The 12,148-nt window shown below is 38.9% G+C and overlaps 1 protein-coding gene across 1 annotated transcript; it reads left to right on the top strand.

Moving 5' to 3' along the window:
* The first annotated feature begins 5,084 nt into the window (after positions 1–5,084).
* LOC118749341 lies at positions 5,085–6,446 on the top strand. The gene has a single exon (XM_036484135.1). The coding sequence runs from the start codon at positions 5,085–5,087 to the stop codon at positions 6,444–6,446; it is 1,362 nt and encodes a 453-aa protein (XP_036340028.1).
* Positions 6,447–12,148: the final 5,702 nt, after the last annotated feature.

Below are 12,148 nucleotides of genomic sequence, written 5' to 3' on the forward strand. Positions count from 1 at the left end.
ATTCTGTTAAATAATTTAAAAATTCATAGATGGTGCAACCAAATCAGGCACCTACCGGAAAATAATACCTTTCGAACAAAAGAAGAATCATTAAAATTAGTTGAGAAACATAGGAGCAGTAGGGAGGAATAGATTTGTATGGGATTTCGTTAGCGTATTAATATATATGTAGATAGTAGATGGTGAAACCAAAGCAGGCATTCATTCATAGGCTTATACGGAAATTGGAAAAACTCGGCTCTGGAGCCACCTATCGGGCCCATTTTTCGCAGGTGTATTTCTATGTTAGTAATATGTATTTTGAATTTGAAGCAAATCGGACCATAAATGAAGTTTTTCGGAATAACTCCACTCCTACTGCATCTACTGAAAAAACAAAATGTGCACCTCTCCTTTGAAATACCTTTCGAGCAAAAGAAGAATCATTCAAATTGGTTGAGAAACATGGGAGTAGTAGGTAGGAATAGATTTGTTTGGGATTTCGTTAGCGTATTAATATATAGATACTTTCCTCTGCTTACCAATTTTTGGCGTTGGTCGCATAGTTCGTTGAACTTGGCTAAACAAATTGCCGAAAAACATAAGTGCATTTTTTCCACATAGACCATATGTATATACGGTAGCACATATAAGCATTTTTTACCAGTTGCATTTTCTGCAACTATTCGCTTAACAGCTAAGAGAGTCGCTGTTGTTCATCGGACAATACAGTCCACATATACCAAACGCACTCCAGCTTATTTCATATCTTTCCACCTCGCTTTTCTCTGCAGCACTCACCAAGCTAAGAGAACATAAGTCAAAGCCCGCTCTCCGTTCGGTACCAAGAACTCACCTCAGCGGTGAGCGGCTCTTTACGTATTATCATTAGTGTTGCCAGAACTTTTTGGGCCGACCGGCTAGATTGGCAAAAAAAAGCGGCTAAAAACGGCTAAATTGTTTTAGTGAAATTTCACATAGACTCTGGCAAAAAACGGCTAAAATGGTTTAGTGAAAATTCACATGCTTTATTTACATAAATCGCAAGAAAGGAAAGACTAGTTAACACCATTAATTTATATCGAGTGTATATTCCTCATCATCAAATGAATCACTATTGTATATATCACCTGAATTCATAAATTTTAAGAGATCGTCATCTACAGTAAAATTATGGCAGCATTTTTCTTCACGTTTTAAACCGTATCTTATATATAAAATAGCGTTTAACGTTTTAACGCACATTGGATTTCTTTGCTTAGTTTTTATTATATTCATTGAACTAAATATTCGCTCTACTTCTGCATTACTTATAGGCAAAACAAGAAAACTAAAAACTAGGTTGCAAAGGTCAGCAAAAGGGTTTTCTCCTAGGGCATTTCGAAATTGATAAACTTCGGCCCAAAATTTTACAGTTGAGTCTAAATTACTCCAGGTATGTAACGTTAACCGTTGCCATTGCGTCTCTATGGATGTTATTTCGTCGGCATTATATTTGTGTTTTTGTTGCTGTAGTTGAGTCAATTTTTTTAGTGTGGCAATATTTGTAGGGAGGCGTTGGCGTAATTCCTTTATTAAAGTGATAATAAAATAGCGACCATTTTCTCGAATTATTTTCTCGGCTTCGTGGTCAAAAGCGTTTGTGCTTACTTTTGTTTTTAAATACTCTTCAAAACTGTGATAAAACTGAGGAAATGGAGCAAGGTATGGTTCCAACGGGGAGCATATAGGATCACTAGGGAGCATAGATGCGAAAGTAAAACATTCATTCATTAAAAATCTTCATTGGGTCTGCATTATTGCTTTCGAACAACTTGTTTACTTTTTGCACCTGAAAATTAGACAAATAGTAAAATCGGCTAAAAACGGCTAACTTTTTTTTACAAACCGGCTAACAAATCGGCTGCCGGCTAGTTCGAATTTTCTCCGGCTAGTTGCTATCAAAACCGGCTAAATCTAGCCGGAAAATGGCTAAAATGGCAACGCTGATTATCATATCCACTTGTGCATTCCCGCACACACACATTCATACGCACTGTAATCAAAACAAAATCTCTGTTGTTTTCGTACAAATTCACTCACCACTGCTGTGACAAAGCCTAGCTTAGCCATATCATCGGCTTCATATGTAAATATTTGCACATACATACGTACACTATAATCAAAACAAAAGTTGTGTTTTCCTATTCTGCAGCAAAAAAATATCCAGTAACTTGCCAGTAACCAAATTTCAGAGAGTAAGCCAATATTTACTCCCAATGAGTGAAATATGCAAGAAAGTACGAAAACGCAAAACCAGCAAGAAGTTGCTAGTTTTATGTACAGCTGATTAATTTGTTATTTGCTCGTGCAATTTTCTTAGAAAACTAGTACTTTCCATCTTATTATATATTTAAATAGGTTTATTTTGTCAAATGCAACTCTAATAGCACCACAAAAAATTATTTTGTTAATCTGAATTACATTAAGCACCATGCCATCAGCTATTTTTCTTACTAGCAAATAGCTGCTAGTAAAATTTTATCCAGTAAAAATCCAGTAAAACTTGCAAGTTCAGCTGTCATTTTTGCTCTCTCAATTTCCCCTCTTTTGCTAGTTTCTTGCAAGTTTTGGCGTACGAAAACGACATCCAGTAAAAAACCAGTAAAATTAGTACTGGATTTACTGGATAGTGCGTACGCGAACAGGGCTAAATTCTCTGTTGTTTTCGTTTCTTAACTCACCACTGCTGTGACAAAGCATTGCTTGCCATATACTCGGCTTCATACGTAAATATGTATACATACATACGTACGTACATTTTTACATTGCACATTTGTAGATACGTGCCAATAATGACAGAATACAAGATTGCGCCAATGAGAGAGGATTTTTGAGCGTAATTTTTGCGTGACGTCATCTTGGTGCAATTGCGAGAGGGAAATGCCAAAACGCATATATAAAATATGTAAACAATGCAGAAAAATGTGGTAATTTTAATATTGCATGGCCCAATTTTGCAGGAATCAATAAATATACAAAAATTGATTAATTAGGAACACGCAGCAATAATGTTGGACATGTACACTTCATTTTGCTTTGTACTGTCTCAATAATTGTTTCAAACCACGCAGAAATATTAACGCAGAAATATTAAAATTGTTATTTGGTTTTTCGTATGCTCACAATCAACAATTGCACCAAGATGACGTCACGCACACAGCTGATTCTGTCAAAATCACAAAGAGCGGATTAGCGGTACCGCTATTTTCTATTTCTCTCAATCGTGCATACATGCTAACAAAACGAATATTTAGTATCCATAACGCGATAATAAGTGAGTTCAACATATTTAGATACATGCAACCCAGTAGGGAAAACTTCCAAATTGCATTTGTTTAGATAGTGATAAATAACCAATACTTTTTTAGTATTTAAATAATTATTTATATCACATTAAATATTTATACATACGTATATAACAGTGAAAAGTGTTTGTGATTTTATTTCTCTTTCAAAAAAATTTTTCAAATCCATATTCCGCGGATTTAATTGGGACGCTCCGTTTTCCACGTTATAAAAAGTGCTGAACCAATAAATATATATTAGTAATTTGCAAGAAACAAAAACACAAACACCGCCACAAGATCTTATACTTTTTTTTCTTGATTCTCTGTGGCACAAAGTGCAAATTTTCCGTTTGACACAAATTTTCTTATTTTTTGCGAACGATATCTGGGTGGTACTCAGCTATTTTTAGTTAAATCTTCTATTAATTTATATATGTCTGACCTTCCACGATATTCAAAATGCCACTTGGACACAGTCCACCAAAAGTTTCTGAAATGGAGACAAAGTCAAAAGGTGCTTCACAAGAAGCCACCGGCGGTAAGAGGGAACCCTCAACGCGCCCGAAATCTAAAACTTTTGACCCATCCGCTCAAAAGTTTATAGCGGAAAGTGACAGTATCATGAGATACTGTGCAAAATTCAGTGATGTACCAATTAAAGACCACACTGAATCCTATCTCATGATAAAAGTAATTCACTAGATGATTGTTGGGCACGGCATCAGTCCGCCTACGATTTGGTATTTGAAATGCCAGATGACAGCCTACCCGAAAACTTTAAGACTTCGATAGAAGGCAAGTACTTCACTTGCCTTGAATTATATGAGGTGATCAAAGCTAAAATTGCCGATCAACTGTCGTTGATTAGAGCAATCGCCGCAGCGAGTCCACCAAACCGCGCACACCTCGGCAGAGGCAAACATTTTTCTTCAAGTCCCACCTTGTGACACGGAGACATTTAACGGCGGTAACGAAGAATGGTCCGCTTTTCGTGACATGTTCACAGCGGTGTACATCAACCACCCGAAGCTCTCCCGTGCTCAAAAATTGTATCACCTCCGATACAAAACCCAAGGAAATGCTGGTTCCATCGTCAAGCAATACCCGCTTAGCGGTGACAACTTCGAGCTGGCCTGGGAAGCTTTACGGTCACGATACGAAAACAAACGTATCTTGGTTGACAACCAAATTAAAATGTTAATGACTTTGCCCACTATTCAATCCGAGAATAGCGAGCAACTTCAAAGGCTGCAAACATCAATCCACAACTGTCTGTCAGTTCTTAATTCCCAAGACGTCCAGACAAACAGTAGGGATCCCATATTGGTGTACATATGCTCATCCAAATTGCCCGAAACCACACTGTCACTTTGGGAACAATCTCTCTCTTCACGAAGAGATTTACCCTCATGGTCACAAATGGACGACTTTCTTACTTCAAGATACGAAGTAGTCGAAAGACTAAACAGGCTTCATCCAAGCCAAAATAAACAAAAACCAGTCGCTCATCAAAATGCTGCGCAAAACAGGTCCTTTAACAGGACTCAAACCTTTGTGGCAGAACCTAAGAGGGAAACTACCTGCTCTTACTGCAAGTCCCCTCATCCCATTCGAGTCTGCCCACAATTTAAGCGAATTTCGGTACCGAACCGAATACAATTCGCTAACCAAACCAAGCTGTGCAAAAACTGCCTTGGTAATACCCATAGCACTAATGAGTGTCCGAGCAAGTGGTCATGTACACATTGCCAACAACGGCATAACTCCCTGCTGCATATGAATCCCAAACCACAATCTCGACACTCCAGTGCACGAGCGAATGAAACCGCCGCACAACACACTACTGCCCAGTCGACACCTCCCGCTCGACAAGCGCAGTCAAGCTCCACTTCCAGCGAGCAACCGTGCTGTTCCAAACAAGCACAAATACAATCATTGCACACCGACAATGATAGCGAAATTCTCCTTCAAACGGCCATGGTCGCAGTTGAACACGAGGGGGAATTGTTTCAACTTAGAGCTCTGATTGATCAAGGCTCACAAAGAACTTTCATTTCCTCGAAAGTTCAGAAAAGGTTGAAACTACCATTCGAAATTTCCGGCATGGGTGGACACGTAGTACAAAGCTCCTCAAATCTTTGTCCACTAACATTGGTTGCACCCAAAACCATGCAACGGATAATCACACAGGCTATCGTGTTACCTCAGCTCACGAGGCACATGCCTACATTCACCATTAGCCGTGAAAACTGGCAGCGATACAAGATCCTCGAACTTGCTGACCCAAGTTGCCACATACCAGCTCAAACTGATATGGTAATCGGCAGCGTTATACTTCCACAAATCCTGCTGGAAGGTATACAAAAGATTTGCGACACTATACTTGCGCAAAAAACCATATTTGGCCGGATTCTCAGTGGTCCAATAACCGAAAATGTGGTGTCATTCTCGACACAAGTAGAAGAGTGCTCGAATGCAACTCTCAGCTCTCAGCTTCGAAAGTTTTGGGAAGAGGAGGAGATTCCACAACCTCCACAAATTTCACCTGATGATCAGGCATGTGAGCATATATATGCAACAACAACGACTCGTGCCCCAAACGGTCGATACATTGTGCGACTTCCATTCAAGGAAGAATTTCCAAAAAAGCTGTCTCTGGGCCACTCTCGGTCTGCTGCACCTCAGCAGTTTTTTAGCATGGAGCGATCGCTCCAGAAAAAAGGAGACTTAGGCACAATGTACAACAATGTGTTGCAAGAATATCTCGACCTCGGTCATATGGAGCACACGAAGCCATGCGAGATAATAGCTAATGGCAAATACTTCTCGTTCTACTTGCCACATCATGCGGTCGTCAAACCAGATAAGGTAACCACCAAAGTTCGCGTGGTATTCAACGCCTCAAAAACATCTGGTTTAGGAAAATCCCTGAATGACGTCTTGCACACTGGTCCCACAGTCCAGCCAGATCTCATGCTGCTCATTCTGCAGTGGCGAATGCACAGATTCGTGTTCAATGGCGACATTGAAAAAATGTATCGTCAAATACTCATCCACGAGGACGATAAAGATTTTCAGCGAATCTTGTTTCGCACGTCGGCTGACTCTTCTGTCACCGATTACACAGGGCAACACTGATTTTGGTGCGGCAAATGTTAAATCTGTTTTTGATAGACTTTCTTGAGCTGATTACGAATCCGTAATTATAAGATTCCATCACGTACAGATTTTGAGAAAATCGTGGTCAAAGTGTCAAAAAATCGGGTTTTTTTTCAATATTTGAGAAGCTCGAGCAAAGAGTAAAAATGTGGTAGAACCTTCCACTTAGGCTTAACTTAAAGCTAGAACCCTAGGCTACTGCCCCTGAAAATATTATCCCTGCACCTTTACTTGATGGCCATTTGTAGTCATTTGCTGAACAATAAAAAAAATGCTGGCAAATCGTGCTATTGGAAAAAAAATGCTGCCAAAATCAGTTTTTGCTGTTCAATAAACGACTATAAGTGATCTTAGGGTCAAGACGAAGAGATGGTATTTTTAGGGATTGTAGTCGAAAGTTCAAGCCTTAATTTAAGCTTAAGTGGGAGGCTCTATCACCTTTTGTTTAATTGCGGCAGGGACTCAAACTTCGTCAAAAGTCAAATTTTGCTGCTCAATAAATGACTATAAGTGACCATAAATTCAATGTGCAGGAATGGTATTTTCAAGGCTAGTAGTCGAGGGTTCTTGCTTTAATATAAGCCTAAGTGGAAGGTTCTATCACCTTTTTACTCTTTGCTACAGCTTCTCAAATATTGCAAAAGCCCGATTTTTTGACACTTTGACGATTTTCTCAAAACCTGTACGTGCTGGATCCTTTGTACTTACGGATCCGTAATCAGCACAAAAAAGTCTATCAAAAATAGCTTTAACATTTGTCGCACCAAAATTTTTTTTTCATTTTTGTTGGCCTGTGTTATAATCTTAAAACCGTAACGTTTGGCGTTAATTGTGCACCATACCTCGCTATCCGAACCCTGCATCAATTAGCAGATGATACGATAGCGAAATTTTCCCTGGCTGCCACAATACTTAAAACCGAAACGTATGTGGATGACATCCTATCTGGAAATCATGATCAAAGCGCTGAAGTCAGCTGGTTTCATACTAAGGAGACTAACGGCCAATCATCCGGCTATTTTAGAAAAATTTCCAAAGGAGGATCTTCTCGACTCCAACTTTTTGAAATTTGAGAGCGCTTCCACAACCAAAACTCTTGGTATACAATGGAACGCACTTACAGACAAATTTTCCTACACCATTCTGCCTGCATCGACATCGAATGACGTCACAAAGCGACAAATCTTATCCTCTGTCGCAAAACTTTTTGACCCGGCAGGATGGCTGTCGCCAGTGATGATTCAAGAAAAGATTCTGCTTCAAGAACTTTGGCTGGATGGCGTTGATTGGGACGAATGTGCCAAATCCATAGGCTTAGCAAAATGGCAGAAAATCTGCCAGCCGTCTGCTACATCGAAATCCCTCGATGGGTTAATTTCACTCCGGGGCAAGATACCCAAATCCACGGGTTTTGCGATGCCTCGGAAAAAGCATATTGCGCTGAGATTTACATCCGCGTAGATGCCAGCAACCAAAGATATTCCACTCTCTTGGTTGCCAAAAGCAAAGTCGCACCATTGAAGACGGTAAGCTTGCCACGCCTGGAGCTGTGTGGTGCAGTCTTACTCGCAAAACTGGTCCCAGCTAGCTTGGCTTGAAAAGCCACCATGTACATGGAAGACGTATGTATCCAATCGTACCTCCCAAATCCGGGAATATCTTCCAACCGGTACATGGCGCCATGTTGCCAGCTAAGCTAATCCAGCCGACCTCGGCACCCGCGGGTGCAAACCGCAGGATTTGGCGAATTCCCCACTCTGGTGGCACGGACCAAAAAGGCTCTCTTGCCACATGGATGCATGGCCAAGGTCAAAGGAGTGCAGTGCATCTCCACCAGAATAGCGCAAGGTGGAGGTATATCACGCGCTCGAAGAAGAGGTCGATTTTCTTGATCGCTTTTCTTCCTTCTCTCGAGCACTTCGCGTGACTGCGTACATGTTCCGCTTCGTGAGCAATGCACGCAACAAATCAAAGGGGTTAGCTACAATCCCTAATCCACATCTGACGCATAAGGAATTTCAATATACAAAGATACGTCTTATCAACGCAGCGCAATCACGCCATTTTCCGAGCGACAAAAGCGCTTTGCAAGATAAAAAGCCACTTAACAAAAAAAAGTCCTCTTCTTGTTCTCAATCCTTCGTTGGACAAAGACGGACCTCTACGGGTTAATGGACGATTAGCACATTCCACATTAAGCTATAACGAAAGGCACCCAATAATTCTCCCTACCGAATCGAGGTTCTGCCAGCTATATTTGGAGTTTCAACACTCGCTGCTACTTCACGCAGAAACACGATAAATGCTCCAAATGGTAAGGCAAGAGTACTACGTACCAAATCTAAAACCTCTAAGAGGCTTAAATACTAAATTAGCGAACTTATATTTATTTATTTATTTAAGGTAATTATATTATAACTAAATTATAACATAACTATGGTTATTTATAAGCATTGGCGACTGAGGCCTTATTGCTTATTTACAGTTGAAAAAAGTTATAGTATGTGTATATCTACGAGTTGTGTGTACGTGTTTGTATGTGTAGCTGTGTGTATTTAAGTATTAAATTTCATCGTACAGATTACTAGTTTTTAAAAAATTTAAGATTGTTTGAATGTTATCTTTGTTGGCATCATTTAATAAGTCTATTGCCGATTTGTTGGAGAAGTAGTACTGTCTATTTTGTTGAAAGGTGGGGACGAATTGAGAATATGATCGATGTCAATTGACTGAGTGTTACATAACTTACATTTTCTGTCAGCGTTTTTATTTAAGAGGTGTTCGTGAGTAATTCTGGTATGTCCTATACGGAGTCTTGTTATCAGTATTAGAGCTTTCCTGGGAAGGTCAGTATTTTGTGGGTGTTTAAACGTATTGTTGTTATTTGATATATTAGCTTTTAGTTTTGAGTACCAATTAGTAGTTTTATCCCAAAGAGTATTGTGTTGTTGCCATTGTGTCGTTTTAAAGTATCTTTTTAAATCTTCGATGTTTAGATTTGGTACCATGAATAAAGGTCCTTTTAGTGCGTGTTTCGCTGTTTGGTCCGCAAATTCATTGCCTGGTATCTGCGCGTGTCCAGGTACCCAGATTAACTTTAGTCTTGGATATGTCTGTATGAGTAGGTTTCTAATGGCCTTAGCATAGTGTTCATTATTGTTTAGGTTCCTAATTGCTTCAATAGATGCTAGTGAATCAGTGCATATCGCGTATTTACCTTTTAGTTTGTATGCATATGTGATTGCTTCAAATACGGCGATAAGTTCTGCGCTATAATTAGAACTATATGGTGGTAATAGTGCGGATTTAATGACTTGTTTGCCCTTTGTTATACAAAAGCTGACACTACCATCTTTTTTTGAGGCATCGGTAAATATGTATGCGTAGTTTTTGAGATGTTGTTTTAGTTCACAAAATTTTTGTTTGTATATCGTATTTGGTGTAATTGATTTTTTATGCTGTTGTAGTGATGAGTCGAGTTTGCGTTAAAAGTCCATGTGGGATTTTCTTTGTGCTTTGGTTTAGAGTTCATAAATGGGGGTATTTAATTGGAGGCAGATCGATATAAACTTGTCTAGAATTGATGGAATTTTTCTCTTTGTTTTTTTATATTTTGCTATGGTTTTTGATAGAGGGGAATTATCGTTAAAAAGAATTGTTGTGGCTAGCTTTGAGGTAGCGAGTTCTGTACAATTTTGTAAAGACATCATATTGGCTTCTAAGAGCATTGAGTTTATCGGTGATGTTCTGATTGCGCCTAGAGCCATTCGAATTGCCGCGTTATACACTGTGTTCAATTTTTTTAGCGCTGTTTTTGACGCGTTACCGTAAAGATATATGCCATAGTTAATTTTCGCTTTAATAAGTGCATGTACCACTGATAGAAGGGTGTGTGTGTTGCAGTTTAATTTCTTTGATGCTAAGCATTTTACCACGTTCAGGCGTTTGGTTAAAGAATTGGTTATATATTCTATGTGGTAATACCAATGGTAGCGTTGCTGAAAGATAATACCTAAAATCTTTAGTTTATCTACTTGATTTAGTGACAGGCTATTGCATTGGACAACAAGATTGCAAAGATGTTTTCTACATATATGTAAGTGACTAGATTTGGTGACCGAAAATTGTGCACCTGAGTAGCTGCACCACGATTGGATATCGTTGAATAAAGTTGATAAGTCTATGTGGGGATTTTTGCTCTTATTTAATTTCTTTACAATTATGAAATCATCTGCATATGCAACAAAGTCGAGTTCCTTATGTAGAGCGATGGTTTCGGATAATTTGTTGTAAGCTATTAGAAACAATATTACGGATATTGGTGATCCTTGTGGTATGCCGTTCATTAAAGGATATGTATTGGAATAGCTGTTGTCAACTTTGACAATAATTTTTCTGTTTGTCATGTAATTTTTAATGTAATTGTACATTTTTGGCCCGATGTTAAATTTTTGCAGCTGATCCAAGATTATATGGGCGCCGATTTTATCATAAGCTTTAGAGAAATCTAGTGATATAAGAGATATGTGTTTTCAGGTGCTGAGGGATTGAGTGATTTGATGATCAAGGTATAACAGCGAATCAGATATAGATTTTCCTTTTTGAAAACCTATTTGATTCGGGTGTAAAAGTTTTTGTGATCGGGCCCACCACCACAATCTGTTGGCCATAATCTTATCTAATACCTTAGATAAGCATGGGTTCAGTGAAATGGGTCTGTATGAATTTGGGCATGTTTTGTCTTGGTTTTGTTTCAATATTGGGATTATTAGGCTAGTTTTATATGTCAGGCGAATATATTTATTGTATATGGTATTAAAAAGTTGGGTTATTCGTTGTTTAACTGCGGTTGGTAAGTTCTTTATCATAGGGTATGATATTCTGTCTATACCTGCTGTTTTGCCTTTCAGATTGTTTATTGCAATTGATAGTTCTATTAGTGTTATATCTTTTTCGATAATCTTGGCCGAAGCGTTTGGTGTAATATGGGGCACTTTTGTGGTAGCTAGGATTTTGTGGTGTTGAAAATGGGTTGGAAAGTTGTTGTCATGTGATTGTTCTGACCATTCTTTGGCCAACTTGATGGCAATATCGCTTCTGTTTGTAAGTGCAGCTGTCCCGTTTGTGTCGTTTATACAGTGGATGGATATCTTTGGCTTTATACCACATAAACGCCTAATGTTAGACCAGATTCTTTCAGGTGAGGATGTGGGGCTGATATCAGTTGTGAGCGCTGAAAGGGCAGTTCGTTTAGCTAATTTAATTTCCCTTCGGTAAATTGCGTTTGCTCGTTTAAAATTTAAAATATTTTCAGGGGAAATGGTCGTATTTAATTTATTGAACAGCCTGTTTTTTTCTTTTTTAAGATTTTCTAAAGATCTGTTCCACCATGGGGTAGATTTTTTGCCTTTCTTGATGTCGTATTGGGGTATACATTCATTCGCACTTTGAAGTATAATTTTTTTAATATTTGCAGTTTCCTTATTAACGTTGTTGCTTATGGGTCGTTGTGCATGCATGTTAATTGCCATTTCGTAAAATTTTTGCCAATCGGCCCCCTTTATGTTAAATTTCGGTCGTGGTAATGGGTGTTCTGAGTCGTTGATGGGGAATAGTTGAGTGATAATCGGAAAGTGGTCACTTCCCGAAAGACTAGTTTCTGTTTTCCATGCTGCGTGTAG

Source organism: Rhagoletis pomonella, unplaced genomic scaffold (assembly GCF_013731165.1).
Source record: "Rhagoletis pomonella isolate Grant_MI unplaced genomic scaffold, Rhpom_1.0 Rhpom_scaffold_00015, whole genome shotgun sequence".
In the NCBI taxonomy this organism is placed as follows: domain Eukaryota; kingdom Metazoa; phylum Arthropoda; class Insecta; order Diptera; family Tephritidae; genus Rhagoletis; species Rhagoletis pomonella.

What these genes read in the sequence shown, in the direction of transcription:
- LOC118749341 (XM_036484135.1), top strand. Translation starts at nt 5,085, where the DNA reads ATGAATCCCAAACCACAATCTCGACACTCCAGTGCACGAGCGAATGAA.